The 16,213-nt window shown below is 37.9% G+C and overlaps 2 protein-coding genes across 3 annotated transcripts; both read left to right on the top strand.

Annotated features, from left to right (window-relative positions):
• Positions 1 to 2,592: 2,592 nt before the first annotated feature.
• On the top strand, positions 2,593 to 7,874 carry LOC307004577 (sialic acid-binding Ig-like lectin 13). Of its 2 annotated transcripts, none has more exons than XM_079623893.1 (7): positions 2,593 to 2,760; positions 4,643 to 5,005; positions 5,092 to 5,400; positions 5,484 to 5,781; positions 5,853 to 5,945; positions 6,298 to 6,364; positions 6,712 to 7,874. In XM_079623893.1, the coding sequence occupies exons 1-7, from the start codon at positions 2,709 to 2,711 to the stop codon at positions 6,946 to 6,948; spliced, it is 1,419 nt and encodes a 472-aa protein (XP_079480019.1). In that variant the 5' UTR covers positions 2,593 to 2,708; the 3' UTR covers positions 6,949 to 7,874. The 2 variants fall into 2 exon arrangements, with proteins under 2 accessions (XP_079480019.1, XP_079480020.1); XM_079623894.1 differs by having other exon boundaries at positions 5,484 to 5,777; positions 5,858 to 5,945.
• Positions 7,875 to 7,981: 107 nt separating this feature from the next.
• Positions 7,982 to 15,743, top strand: LOC307004053 (uncharacterized protein; the record flags this gene model as incomplete). The annotated part of the gene is made up of 7 exons (XM_079622995.1): positions 7,982 to 8,087; positions 11,379 to 11,666; positions 11,858 to 12,166; positions 12,257 to 12,544; positions 13,157 to 13,244; positions 15,496 to 15,514; positions 15,607 to 15,743. The coding sequence occupies 7 exons, from the start codon at positions 7,982 to 7,984 to the stop codon at positions 15,706 to 15,708; spliced, it is 1,200 nt and encodes a 399-aa protein (XP_079479121.1). The 3' UTR covers positions 15,709 to 15,743.
• Between the last annotated feature and the right edge of the window lie 470 nt (positions 15,744 to 16,213).

Consider the following 16,213-nt stretch of genomic DNA (forward strand, 5'->3'; position numbering starts at 1 on the left):
ACGACTATGTAAAACTCCTTATCTCATGTGACACAAGAAAACAGCACCTTTCTGTTGACACGTGTTTTGCATTATGGTTATACTATAACAACATTGGCTTTATTCTCAAAGATGCATTTATCTTTCTTTGTTTATCTTTGCAAATTTACATGGGTGATAATGTGAACCCTGACCAAGTTTTCATAAAAATGTGAACAATGTAGCCTGATCCCCCCAAAGGAAGTCACAAGGTCACCTATTCTTTGTATACTGCACATTTCAAAAGCATTTACACACAACCTATAACCACAAAAAGTTTACATTATAACTACATGACATTATAAGTTAGTCAAAGTGTGCTAAATAGATGCTGCGAGAAGCAGATAATATATATGTGTGCAAAAGTCTTAGGCACCTTAGTATTTTCACCCCCAAAAAATGTTTAAGCCAGTTATTTATATATTTTGCTGTAGTGTGTCAGTAGGAAATATCAGTTTACGTTTCCAAACATTCCTTTTTCCATTACTGTAATAATCGAGTAAGATTTTTGTATGCACAAGGAGTCTGACAGCCGGTGCTCCACAAAGATCTCATTGAGATTACATGAACAAACAGAAAAAACTGAGGCAACGTCTCCAAGACGCTTGAAGAAACCTACCTGCTTTCTCGTTGTCTTGTGTTGATGTCGCACGTGGCTGGTGTTCTCATCGGCATTCATCTGAAAGACATATTGTGTTAGAGTGTTTTCTCATCTGCAATGCGTCTATAGGACGTTTCCTGTCAGATGTCAAATAGACGTTTAGAAAATGTCTTTAAGATGTTTATGATTTAGAATGCATGTAAAACTGACATCTTAAAGACGTCTATCAGATGTTAGTAAACAGCAGATGCTTTCCAGATGAAGTGATCTTTAACAGACATCTTGCAGATGTACGTGTGCTATCTCTCAGGTGTTCCTGTCTTGGTTTGTTTGAGCACATGGCTTGTGATTGTGTTGGCTCGCACGCTCTTAACCCAATTATGCATAATAAACCCACAATGCATTTGATCATGTAAACGCGTTAACCCGTTTTGCTTTATCGTAGTAAGGTCATAAACGACTTAAGCATAAACCGATCACCACAGCTAGATTTTTGCCCCTTACGCGATGTAAATGCGTTATCCTGCTGTATGTCGGCTTATTGAAGTGCACATGCATGTGTGATAATGTGACAGCAACATGAATTTAAGCACATCCAGAGAGAGAGAGCGTTTTGCAGTAAGGGAGGAGGAAATATATACTTTCTTGACCCCAAAAAAAATATAATAGTGCTCTCATCTCATGCAGCAGATAAAGAAGTGGTTCAGTCAAAATGCTGCATCTGTAACTGCATGACAGGGTCATATATGAGCCGTAAGTCTCCAGCTGACATGTTGCCATACTCTTCTTCTGTTTTTAATGCTTTATTTACATCACAACCGACATAACAAATGAAATACTCTCAGTCAGATCCGCAAATGATTATGTTTTGACATCACTACTGGGAAATAACCTGATTTATTAATAAAGTCTTGTAAATGTGTTTTACTTGCATTGTGGGGTTATTGGTTTAACAGGTAAGCTGATTTTTTTGTGAGTTGTCAGATCTGTTGAAGATGTGGTTTCTGTTCATGTGTGCCAAGTCATTTTAGAAATCCCGACCGGACGATGTTTTACAGCCATGTCCAGGATAAAGTATGTGTGGTCACCCACCCAATAAACAGACAGTTATAGAGTGAAATTAAATTGAGATTTTGTCCATATTGCCCATCTCTAAGTAATTTAATTCCCTGTGTGACTGGCAAAGGCTTGCGTTTCGATATGGGTGTGTGCAGTTTACCTTATACAACAAAACGTTCAAGTATCGACAAGTTATGTTTATCACAGATCTTATTTCACTCATAAACTGAAAAACCCATAAGAAAAAAAAAATCTTTAAGGAACAAGTGGTGAATTGGTTGCCCGGGTTTTGACGTCATCGCTGCTCTTTTTTTAATAAACTGCTTTTTCAGTATTTATTAAACAAATCCTGACATTGTTCCATGTTGTTGTTTTTTTTTTTTTAAGATTAGTATGCATAAGTATGTAACTTGTAGAAATGTCTCTCAGCAGGAAATAGTTTTCCTAAAATGGAGAAGTACTGCAGGCCAGTGTTGCTTATGGTGCAAGACTTTTCTGCATGTGACGCAACACCTATGTTTTGCATTGTAAATGTAGCAATAAATGCACCCAAATATGTCAATTATGTCACTATTTACCATGTTTATTCTTCCTTCTTTGAAACAGAAAAGGTAAAAGGTATTTTTTTTATGAATATTCTGGCCACTCTTTTCGTTATGAAATAATAGTAATGATAATTAATAAATGATCCCTCTTACCATCCCTCCTGAATTCAACATTGGACTTTGAAATGCACAAAGTAAAACCCATTAGGTAAACTTTTACATATTAAAATGTTCAATTTAATAGGAATGTTACGTTTTAAAATGTTACCACTTTTTTCCTGTGAAAAAAAAGAAGCTCATTATGTTACAGGAACTAGACTGATGTAATGAAAAGGGAAGTTATGATGCCAGTCAGTATGCTGGCACTGTTCTGTTCATACAGCACGGTTTCTATACTACTACTACTACTACTACGTCAAATTTTGACAAAATTTGTAGATGCATGAGTGTGTGTTTTTCTTTCTTTCTTTGGATTTCACAAAAGGATGGATATCTGGACAGCAGAGAAAATTCTTCTTCTCAGTTTTCTGTTGAAAGGTTTGTCTACCTGTTCTTTCACTTGAGTAAACAAAATCAATGTTTCTTTACTGGTCAACATGCCTTATTGTGAAAGTAATTAGAGTGTGGAGTAATTTTTTAGTTTTAATTTGTTGTCTCCACTAAAGTTGCCACAGGGATGCCTGTATGATTCTCATCTATGGTACACCAAAGAAAAAAATACTTAATCATAGCTGCTATAAAACTGTTACACTCAAGTCTGGCCCTCGGGTTCCACTCACCCGTGACTTTCCAGTAATCTTGAACACATTGATTATCTTGTTTAGGTGTGTTTGATTAGGGTTGGAGCTAAACTCCGCAGAAAATTGACCCTCAAGTGAACCCCTGCTATAATCTATGTAATTTGTTGAACATTTTTATTCTTACCTCATCAGCTCTTTGAATCAATGATGGTTTGTTGAAACCTGCCAACTGACAGTCCCACCTGGCTGGAACAGGTACTGTTCAACAGCAGGCTACCTGTATAAATACAGGTGAAACTGGTGACCTATAGAGAAATTTGAAGGTCACTGTACAATTTGGGTATTATTATAAATATAACTGTGTCTGAAATAGAGAGGGGTAACATATTGCAGAATGAAATCATTCAGAAGAATAGGCAGGATTGTAGGAATCGTGGAGTCATCACCTATTTTTTGGGAAGAAGTCTGAGTAGTTTAAAAGCTGGTGGTGGACAAGATACACCCTGCGAACTGAATGCGCTGGATGTAGTCGAGCTGTTCAACATTGCATGGGAATAAGGGCCAGGCTCTTGCGATTGGCAGATGGGTATATTTGATTTTTATTTTAAATAAAATCTTATTTTAAAAAAGGGAACTGGAGGATTTGTTATAATATCCAATATCCCAGAGCATTACTCCAGTAACTCCAGCATGAGCAGCTGATACTGAGCATGCATGTACTACCAAACGTACAGGTACAGCCAGCCACGGTCGCTTTGGCCAGGTTGTCCGCTTTCGATTCTGGAGCATTTGATTAGACAGAAGATGTGATGAGAAGCTGAAGTCCTCGGTGACGTCATAAAAATCCTAAAAAAGTGAGAGACTGTAAGTTTTGAAAGCTTATATCTCCTAAATGCGAATTTTGTCATTGTTTTGAAACAGCAGCTTATTCCTTAAGGCTAACATATTCATAGTAAGAAAGAAAAAAAAACTTATTTTGATTTCAGGGTGCCTTTAAGTCAGCGAATCTTGTTCCCAGTGAGTGTTGGACTCCCTTAGCCTCACTGATTCTGTTTGAGATATTCATAGGCAGTATCTCAAGGTGCAAGCTGAGGGGTGGAGAGTGTCCACCTTTAGGGTTGTCTCGATTGTCTCGGATGTTGCCCTGATGGATTTGTCAGGCTGTGAACTTTAGGGCTTGGGTGTTTGGTTCCTCCTGAGGGTCAGCACCTCCAAATCTGACACCATGGTTTTCAAAGATTGCCCACTTTGGGTTGCTTCCCCCAAGTGGAGGAGTTTGTGATCTTTGTAAAAGTCTGTGTTATTGCAGATTAAATATAACATGAAATAAATATTTGTTATCAGGTTAAATTATTAAATTAAGATTATTAGTCACTCAAACCTTTATCTAAACCTCTCACCGTCGGTCGGGCACATCCGCCATGTTTTGTAGTTTTTTAACCCTTTTTCTGAACAGAATCCTCCTCCAAAGCGCAATGGGTTGTGGGCAATATTAGCCTTTAGAGTGTGCACGGATCCACACTTTAAAATCTACCGAAAAATAGTAGATCATCCGGGGACTTTTGACATACTATTTTCAACATACTGGGACACTTATTCTAATCTCACATACTATTTAGGATGGAAAGTATGGACATTAGGACGCAGGATAAGTGCATGTTTTTACATTTGTGTTGTAGGTGTTCGGGGTAGAGATTTCAGCATCAGTCTGCCAGAGAAGATTGAAGCTCTCAGTGGATCCTGTGTCATTATAAAGTGCAAATTTGAGATTCAGGACAAATATGACAAAGACCTCACTGAGAAAGCTACAGGATATTGGCATAAAGATGGGACTCATTTTGAACAAATAGTTTTCAACGCCATGTCCAGCCAAAACTCCATTATTAAGGGAAATATAACTGGAAGATTACATGAGAAGGACTGTACCACCGTCTTTTATGATGTTAGATCAAATTACAGTGGTCAATATTACTTTAGGATTGAGGGTGAAGGTGGATTGAAATGGACTTATCCTGACGGACATGTTCTGATGGAAGTGATTGGTAAGATATTGTACATGACAAATTGTAAACTTGTATGCCACAATGAAATGTCTACATATATCTGCATCTATAATTATTTGTTTCAGAGTCTCCCCCCAAACCCACAGTGAAGCTGTATACGGATCCGGATCAGGAGGAGGTGTTGGAGGGGAGCTCTGTGAGTCTGCGCTGCTCTGCTGAGACTCTCTGCTCCTCTCCTCCACCAACTCTCACATGGAGCTTCACTCCCAGAATCCCCCTCAGCGAGAGCAGCAGACAACAGGAGCTCCTCATCTCTGATCTGAACTTCACTGCTACTCACCGTCACCACAGAGTCACTTTCACCTGCACTATAACCTACCAGCTACAGGACAAGAACAAAACAGCACAGGACAACATCACATTACATGTTCAGTGTAGGATGTTTTTGTGGCATCAGTTCTTTTCTCCTCCGTAAGACGCCCATACATCTATATATCATTCTCTTTTTCTCTTTCAGATGCCCCTAAAATCTCTCCCTCCTTCGGCTGTAACAAAACTGATGTAACTGTGTGTTTCTGTGAGGTTGATGGGAATCCCTCTCCTGAACTCGAGTGGCTTCTGTCTGGACGTCCTGTCAGTAACTCTTCAAACACGTTCATCAGTGAAGAGCGATTGAACAGCACAGGCTTGAGGAGCTCCATCACTCTACATCAGTCACTCACACACACATCCAGTCTGCAGTGTGTCGGTAACAACACTCGTGGCACTGCAAAAAAACAGTTTCAACTTAATCTCTTCCCTCCAGAAAGAGGTAAACTCAAACACTAACATAAATCACAATAAAATTTTCTGCCAAATGCATATATACATTTTTTTTTCATTGCTCACAAGATGCACATCTCTTCTCCATCACAATTGGAGTTGCTGTTGGAGGTTCCCTGGTGATGATGATGTTGTGTATCATTATATATTCTGCACGGTGCGTACAAAATATTTGGAAGGTATCATGCTCTCTGGAATACTTGATTCTGATTGGTTAATCTCCTAATATTTGGCATCATCCACATCAATGTTGTAAAATTGGCGCTACGTCTTTCACATTACAGACTTATGTGCTAGTTTCATTAAAACAACTAGTGCAATCTTGCATCTCAGTTATGTTGTAAAAATGACCTAAAGCCAAGATAATACAAACTACATGTTGAGGTCCTGCTCGACCAGCTGGGGTTTATTTTAGGACAGTGACCCCCAGTACATTTGTGCAATGCATGTCATAAATTTGAATCCAGGCTGTGACTAGCTTTTTTTAATCATGGAAAAATGTTTTTCAGGAGAGAATACAGCAGATCCTCACAGACAAAACAAGAAGGTACTACTGGAATCATTATGACTGATAGGGTGAGTATCCCAACAAAATGTACTATTCATTAAAATATGGCACCTTAACACACAACAGTGCTGTTTAATATTCCATCATTTTAAATGTTTACAGCAGTTCACTCAAACTACAATTTTGTCAAATTATCCAGTCATGTGGTTTCAAGCCCATATTTTACTTCTTCTGTATCGCTCTTTTATATATAATGCAAGTGAGCAAAGAGGCTGCCGAATAACAAAAAGCACCATAGAAGAATCATAAAAGTGGTTGTTAGAACTTGTAAATTACACTCCAAGAACTGATCTTTATTTTAAAGGCACCACAGCAATTCACCTCAAATTCCATACTGCATTTATCATCTATCTAGGCGATTCAACAAGAGGGCGAGAGTGAGCCTGTTTATGCCAATAATTTCATGCTGTCATCTGCTGACGATGCCACACTGAATCATCGAGAATCCCTCCATTACGCCTCCATTGACTTCAGAAACATCCAACCAGAGTCGGAAGAAATCAGTGGTATTTCCTCGCTGACCACTGACTATGCTGTTATCCATTATTCTGGTGAAGTGGTGGAGAAAAAAGGCTCTGTGGGAGGTGATTAACCCAACAACGGCAATTCAACCATTAAACCCTAACGGCAACATCTCAGCTATTAAGTCCCAGAAAGATTGAACTGTACCAGACACAGGGATAAATATCAGAAGATACATATGAAGAAACTTCACCTATCCTAAGACTGTTCACACAACCAAGTTTGTCATGAGTATATTTTTTGCATACATTCCTGCATCATCTTCCTTGAAAGTATACAAGGTGTTTCACTGTGTCAGAGCTTCCACAAACTCAAAGAAACATCTAATAAACACAAATAATTAATTATAGTGTGCTTAGATGAGAAATTTAGGGGTGGCTCAGTTTAACCAGCGATACATTTTACTGCCATATGTGTTTCCTTGCACGTTTTTTGTTATTTGTGTCTGTGGCACAAGCTTGCATCCATGGATGTTCATCATTGAATAAAAGTATGGATATCCGGATGGACAGCAGAGAAAATAATTCTACTTAATTTTCTCACCTTCCGGGAGGTGGGGGAGTAGTGTCACAATCTCAAGTCACAATCCTCAGTAACACGCCACCACAGAACTATATACATTTCCCAGCATCACTTCTGGTTTTTAGTGATGGGCAAATGAAGCTTTGGTGAAGCGATGAACCACTTAGAAGAATTGTTTTGAAAATGGGTTCATTACTGGAAGCTTCAGTAACAGCGACCTCTCCTGGTGAAGTGCCAAGGCTGCATCTAAATTATCCTGGCTAGATAGTGGACAGGAGGCTTTAAGATGAGTGAAATAAATCTAGTGCACGCACCTACCCCCGTTCCGACTCCGGCGTTCCGCAGCCATTCCGCAGTCAGTGAAAATACACACATTGAATTTAATGGAAACCTATTGACTCTGCCGCCGTTCCGGAGCAGATCCGTAGCCGTTCCGCAGTTAGTGGAAATTGCCCGTAAGTATCAGACTGCCATCACTACTGGTTTCCACCTGCACTCAGGGATGGAGGGAGGGATGGATGGATGGAGGGAGGGAGGGATGGAGGGAGGGATGGGGGAGGGATGGAGGGAGGGATGGAGGGATGGAGGGCCAGGTCTATGGAGAAGAAGAGGGACTGGAGACCCTCTCAGGACGGGCAGGACGGGAGGCCAGGGCGGAGCAGGCTGTGCAGGCAGTGCATATCAACAGTGATCAGCAGTAATGATAAGCCTAATAATCACAGTAAAAATAATAAGGTAATAGATCATAACACTTATACCGATTTCATCAGGCTCCAAAAATTCTTCAAAAAGAACACAAAGAATGGCCTTCTCAGCTGCCAGAGTTGCAACTCTTGTGTCATCGGAACAAGATGTTCAACGCACCACTGTTTCTGTAGTCTCGCGTAGCCAGACCTTCGACTGACGGCTCAAGGTCTGGAATTCATAGCAGCTTTCTTTGGCCAAGGCCCGCCCATAATGTCAAACAACCAATTACAGTTTGTTTCGTTCAGCGTCACGTTTCGTGGCGTGGAAATGTCCCCACAACAACAGACCGGCGTGCAATAAGTCTCCACTAAGTGCCTCAAACAAAACTCCTGGACATCTCTTAAAGAGTCTATGCCGTGAACCTCGCATACTTGTTGCTCATTTAGCTGATCTTGATAAATGCTCATTGTCACTCATGTAAACACAACAGTTTTTCTTCCGCAATCAAACGTCTGCGTTTTGTTTCCTGGCGGACCGAAAATAAACGCGACACTCGCGCCCCCCGGAAATCCGATAAAATACAACCAATCAGATGACGACTTCGACATTCCTGAAGTGTTTCCAGTTAAGTGTACCATATGCATCAGACGTTTAGCCAACGTTCCGTGGGCGTGACGTCTGAGGCTGAGACTACTGTTTCTGTTTAAAGAAGTTTTGCAACTTTTTGTCGGGGCTGAACACAGCCCTGGCGTTGTTTTGTGAACGCGCGCTGGAGATTGATATTTTGTAAATAAAGAGGTTTTTTTTTTTTTGCACAAACGATGCACTCGCGTCGCTTAGGCTAATAAGATTGAGGTTAAATCACTGGAGTCGCATCGATAGGTACTCTAATAATGTCTTTACAACCTTTCTTTGGCTAGTTGCGTAGGCTGTCAATGGAGGGACAGAAAGCTCACAGATTTCATTAAAAAGATGAACGAAAGTCTTGAGGTTTTGGAACGACACAAGGGTGAGTAATTAATGACATCATTTTATTAGCTTCAATTCATTAGCTAACATTAATTAACAATGAGCAATATTTTTAAAACGCATGCTACCCTAATCTTTGTTAATGATCATTGTTTGTTATATTAGTTCACAATGCATTGACAAATGTTGACAACTTTGAACTAAAAATGTATCAGTAAATGTTGTTAGTTCATATTCACTAATATAGTTAATTTATGTTAAAGGGATAGTTCACTTTCAAATTAAAATTCTGTCATCATTTACTCACCCTCAAGTTGTTTCAAACCTGTATTAATTTATTTCTTCTGCTGAACACAAAGAAAGATATTTTGAAGAATGTCAGTAACCAAACAGTAGTCTGTACCCATTGACTTCCATAGTAGGAAAAAAAAATACTATGGAAGTCAATGGGTACAGACTACTGTTTGGTTACTGACATTCTTCAAAATATCTTTCTTTAACACATGAAACCTTATTGTAAAGTGTTACCCAACTTTTTATTGTATATTTATTGCAAGTCTTTTTTTTGTTGTTGTGTAGAATAATGAACTTTATGTCTCTTTTGTATTCTTATTCTGGTTTTGGATAGTCTACTATGCAGTATTTTTTCATGATTCAGGCTTTTACTTTCTGTTATTTAAAAAAAAACATAAAATAAATGCTTTTAAAAAGTCAAAAATCGTTTTCAAAGTCCCTACGGATAAATATCACAGCACAGGGTCCGTGTTGCATTTTCTCATTTAAGCAACATATTGTAAATACATTTAACATTTTTAATGCTGACAGAATGCCACTTTGTAGCAAACCATCCATGTTCAGTCAGCGGTGTGGGTGAATTGTCAGTAAATCACCGGTGGGGGTTCAGAGCAGAGATGTAGCGCAGATCTTGGGTGAAGTTGTAAGTTGTATGGCAGCAACAAGTAGAGAGTATGAATTCCAACCAGCAGTGAACATCTCTATATGTCCTACTGACTCCAAACAGCCGAGAACTGAACATTTATCTTAGATCATTGATTTCACCAATGCACTTTTTCAACACAGCTTTATTTGGAAAACATCACAAGAAGATCCCCAGTCCTGATGCCACAGAATATGCTTTTGTTAAAATATAAAATATTGTTTTAGGGAATTCAGTAATGGCTTACTTTAGTTGTTTCTGCAGAATTAAGTTGATATAGTAGAATGAATGTAAACAGCCAGTTCATGTCTACATTTCAAATGATTTTAAAAGGCTGCTGCTGAAGAGCTAATATACGGCAATGCAGATTCTATACCATTACCACTTAAATTACGCTCTTATATGAATTCTGAGCAGGAAACTGATGTCATTTATCTTTTATTACTGGAAGTGACAGCAACTGAATGTGTCTTAAAGTTCAAAATCTAAAGTTTAATCAGTTTACTAAATGAATGATATGATCTTCCACTTTAAAAGGAAGGTACTCTATACTTTTTAATGTTGCTCTGTCTGTGAACAGGATGTATGTTGATGATGATTGAGGAAGTTGTTCACTAGCAGTCAGTATATTATGTTCACACTGCACAGTTTCACTCAGTCTCAAATCATCGGCAGGCGCCACAATACAGAACTTGGTGTCCTTCTGCATTTAGGAAAAACTTTTTTTTCTCATCTCTGGCAAGTCTTGAACTTCTTTTTTAGATGTTTTTTTCAGAAGTGTTTATTGAGCTGCTGGACACTTACAATGAGTTCATAAATATCTGGGTTTTCAGTAAAAAAATTATCAGTTTAAATTCCTTAGTGGGGTTGAATTTATGATTTCCATGAGTTTATTTTTGTCATTTGTGAAGATTTACAAGTGTGTGTTTCCTTGCTGGACTGAGCGTCTGTTAATGAAGAGATGAACAAGGCAGAGGACATCATTATTTTCTATTTTCTGCTGCAAGGTGTGGTTTCTTTTCAAGAGTGTGATTTCAAGTGCTAAATATTATTCTGTCTATGTGTTATGGTGCTTCAGATAGTTTACTTACCGAAACTTAAGAACATTTAAAAATGTTGAAAAACTGTTATTTTTTCAAGATTGCTTAAAATATGATTACTATTTAAATTAGATTGCAGTTGAATATTTTATTTCACTGTTGCTGCTATTTGCGTATGTTTACCCCTTTAACAAAGACTCTATAATGCAAATGAATGTTTTGTAGTGGAAAAATATATACAATTTGTTTGTACCATTTTGCATAATAAATGTGTGTGTCTGTCTGAATGCTTCAGTGTTTGTTACTGGTGGTGTCTGAATGCTTTTCATCATGTGTGTGTTGTAGGTGTTTGCTGTGGAAATTTCAGCATCAGTCTGACAGAGAAGATTGAAGCTCTCAGTGGATCCTGTCTGATTATAAATTGCACATTTGAGATTCCCAAAGACAAGGTCAAAGACCTCACTGAGAGCGCTGCTACAGGATCGTGGCTCAAAGATGAATCTACAATGGATACCCATCTAGTGTTTAACTCCAAATATTCCAATTCTTATTACTTTAAAGGGGAAATAACAGGAAAATTACACGAGAAGAACTGCACTACTATTTTTTATAATATTAGTTCAAATCATAATGGTAAATATTACTTCAGGATTGAGAGTGGTGATCTGAAATACACCTACAAAAAAAAACAACTCCACTGTAAATGTCATTGGTGAGTGATTTGAGTCCTTTTTTATATACATGTATGTTAAATTAATATTTTAAATGTATTTGTCATGCCATTATTGTCACTTTACTTGATCTTGTATTTGTGTGTCTTTCAGAGTCTCCCCCCAAACCCACAGTGAAGCTGTATAAGGATCCGGATCAGGAGGAGGTGTTGGAGGGGAGCTCTGTGCGTCTGCGCTGCTCTGCTGAGACTCTCTGCTCCTCTCCTCCACCAACTCTCACATGGAGCTTCACTCCCAGAATCCCCCTCAGTGAGAGCAGCAGACAACAGGAGCTCCTCATCTCTGATCTGAACTTCACTGCTACTCACCGTCACCACAGAGTCACTTTCACCTGCACTATAACCTACCAGCTACAGGACAAGAACAAAACAGCACAGGACAACATCACATTACATGTTCAGTGTAGGATGTTTTTGTGGCATCAGTTCTTTTCTCCTCCATAAGACGCCCATAAATCAATATGTATTATATCATTCTCTTTTTCTCTTTCAGATGCCCCTAAAATCTCTCCCTCATCCGGCTGTAACAGAACTGATGTAACTGTGTGTTTCTGTGAGGTTGGTGGGAATCCCTCTCCTGAACTGGAGTGGCTTCTGTCTGGACGTCCTGTCAGTAACTCTTCAAACACGTTCATCAGTGAAGAGCGATTGAACAGCACAGGCTTGAGGAGCTCCATCACTCTACATCAGTCACTCACACACACATCCAGTCTGCAGTGTGTCGGTAACAACACTCGTGGCACTGCAAGAAAACTGCTTCAACTGCCTCCCCCTCTTACAAGTGAGTTTCAGTTCAGTGATTCATCCTAGAACACAAATATGGCCCTGTCCCAAATGGCACACGTGCACTTGTTGTCTTAACTTACAATGGCCACTGCGTGTGCATGTCCGTTAAGTCCACAAGACTGCATATGGTGTCCCATTTGTTATTTTAGGTTTCAGAAGGGTTCTTGCGAGCGCCCCCTTTGCAGACGATATGCGCCCTCGATGCGCACTTTTGCTGTGTCTGCAAGCTCGTGAGCAGCAGACTTCTCCCGGACAGTCAAAACGGCATTACGTCATGAAAGTGTGGACTGAAAATCGCGGAGCTAGGGCTTAGGTTTCCATTTGGGACAGGGCCTTTCTCTACCCATCCCACCCATTCTCCATACTGCTTATCCTCTGTAGGATTGTGGGAAATTGAGGATCTTTCAACTGATGATTAGTAAATGAAAAAGTCGTAACAGTATCAGTCATTAATGTTAATGGTAATCTCTCACTTTTCATATCGTTCCTATGCTCCTGCCATCATTGTTATTTTGTTGTTTAAAGATTAAAATATGACTCTGGCCCTTGTTGAATTAAATCAGTGGATCATCAGTGGTTTTCCAAACACTCCTTTATTCTTCTTCAGGTTTGAATCTTTCCTCTGTGATGACTGGAGTTGCTGTTGCGGCTGTGCTGGTCATTGTGTTCTGTGCCATTACCTGTGTCTGTGTACGGTAGGTGAACGACACATATAAGGTATTGAGAACCGTAGCAGAACAACCATAATAAATTATTTAGAGAGAATAAAAGATAAGGATCACAGAACAGAGTCAACATATGATAATGAGCTGATGGATTTTGTTTTATATAAGCTCACTCATACTTTTCTGACATATGGGGTAACACTTTAAAATACGGATCCTTCTTTAATGAATAACTACACAGGAACAAATGAGTAACACAATGTTAACAATCTAGTAACTACATTTAACTAACAAGTAACTCTGATTAACGACTTAGTAATTAATAGCACACAGATTTAAGTGGTAGTTCACTATTAACTAATCAATAACTACTATTTTTCAATACTTCCCAGAGAAATAATGAAAAAAATTCACAATTCATGCAAAACTTAATAACTAATGCAGGAAAAATTACTAGCACTAGATTAACATTACTGCTAGATACTGTACACTAATTATAAATATGTAATAGCGTAGCAGACTTATGATTTGGGAAAGCTGTCAATAATTAGCCTATGCACTGCTGTCTTTTAGAGAACTATTCATAAACTAAATATTTTTTAAGAATTGTTTTTATAAATGCACTTGTCTGGAACACTTACCCTGTGGCCGATTTTCTGGCATTCCTCTGGACTGGCTTTGAAATAACATCATGGTGAGTACTGGAACATACTGAGTCATCAGCCATCCAAATACCAGTTATTTTATTATTTAACCTACCTCTCAAAAGTGTTTTTATGTATGTCTCTTTGCTCATATGTATATATATATATAAATATGTGTGTGTATATATATCCTGTGAATGATTAGATGATTCTACCCTTTCGGGCTGGCTCTTCATTAGTAACTACAGCATGGAATCATGATAACTAGTAATGACTCAAGTGTTAATGCATACTTCTATAGGAACTACTAATTATTTGGATCCGTATTCTAAAGTGAAGATCATGTTAACTAACTAGTAATGGCTCAAGTGTTAATGCATACTTCTAAAGAAATTTTCTAATAGTATAGTATTTAAAAGTTCACAAACAATATCTCATATGCTTGAAATGACTTGTGTTTGGTATTCCTATAGAAGTATGTAGTAACACTTGAGTCATTACTAGTTAGTTAACATGATCTTCACTTTAGAATACGGATCCAAATAATTAGTAGTTCCTATAGAAGTATGCATTAACACTTGAGTCATTACTAGTTATCATGATTCCATGCTGTAGTTACTAATGAAGAGCCAGCCCGAAAGGGTAGAATCATCTAATCATTCACAGGATATATATACACACACATATTTATATATATATATATATATATATATATATATATATATATATATATATATATACATATGAGCAAAGAGACATACATAAAAACACTTTTGAGAGGTAGGTTAAATAATAAAATAACTGGTATTTGGATGGCTGATGACTCAGTATGTTCCAGTACTCACCATGATGTTATTTCAAAGCCAGTCCAGAGGAATGCCAGAAAATCGGCCACAGGGTAAGTGTTCCAGACAAGTGCATTTATAAAAACAATTCTTAAAAAATATTTAGTTTATGAATAGTTCTCTAAAAGACAGCAGTGCATAGGCTAATTATTGACAGCTTTCCCAAATCATAAGTCTGCTACGCTATTACATATTTATAATTAGTGTACAGTATCGCAGTAATGTTAATCTAGTGCTAGTAATTTTTCCTGCATTAGTTATTAAGTTTTGCATGAATTGTGAATTTTTTTCATTATTTCTCTGGGAAGTATTGAAAAATAGTAGTTATTGATTAGTTAATAGTGAACTACCACTTAAATCTGTGTGCTATTAATTACTAATTCGTTAATCAGAGTTACTTGTTAGTTAACTGTAGTTACTAGATTGTTAACATTGTGTTACTCATTTGTTCCTGTGTAGTTATTCATTAACGAAGGATCCGTATTTTAAAGTGTTACTGAGAATATTAACATCTGGCAGTGACTTCAGTTCCAGTTTTGCTTGGTTCGTTATAAAAATGTATATTGCATCAGGATTTGAAACCGCCCCCTCATGAATATAAAATTACACCACTAGACCATCATGGCTCACAGTCTTGTAGGAAGAGAGTCAGAACTGTCACTGTTGACCAATCAAAGGCAGAAAAGGTGCAGGACGCCCCAGAGTAATTTTTTTAAACAGTATAATGCACTTCTATGTAAAGAGATAATATCATGGACCAAACGTTAGTAACCTAATATCCTTTCTTTTTAGGTTGTCCACCAAGCTGAAGGTGAGTCTTTGTTATTAGGCCTAGATAGTAAGGCATTATACAGTATAGGATGATGATGATGGTGCTTGAGAGTGTTTTTACTTTTTTTTCAGGCTCAGAATGAAGCAGCAGACACGTATGCTTCTCTTCAGCTCTCAGCTCCACCCTCTGAATATGAGACTTTGAACATTAAGAGAGGTGGTGACACACTATAAACAACAAATACACATTTGATCTCCTCCTTTGTTTTTTCAGGATTTATGCAATGCATGTATTTCCAAATGAAAGACTCGTATAAAAGCAGGTAATTTCACATAGATCCTATGTCTGCTACATTACAAAAGCCGGAAGACCAAATCTCACACAAATATGCATGTTTTTGTCATATTTTATGGAAATCTGTTTAGTTGTTTGAAATAAACATATATTTTCCATTCATACACATTTTCAATTTGCTTGTCAGAAAAAAAAGGTTTAGATGGCTTGATTTAAGATGCTCTGTCCCAGTTTCTCTATACTGTGCTGTAATAGTGTTTACTCTTTTTGTAAACAAAATCAAATAAATAAAAGTCGACCCACTTTATATTAGGTGTCTTTGACTATGATGTACTAACATTTAAATTAATCTTTTGATACAATGCACTTATTGTGTACATGCATGTTTTTACATTGTACTTATTTAAAAAAATAGCCTACCTGCAGTAATTACAGCTATAATTA

The sequence above is a fragment of the Phoxinus phoxinus genome (assembly GCF_949152265.1).
Source record: "Phoxinus phoxinus genome assembly, chromosome: 9".
Classification (NCBI taxonomy): domain Eukaryota; kingdom Metazoa; phylum Chordata; class Actinopteri; order Cypriniformes; family Leuciscidae; genus Phoxinus; species Phoxinus phoxinus.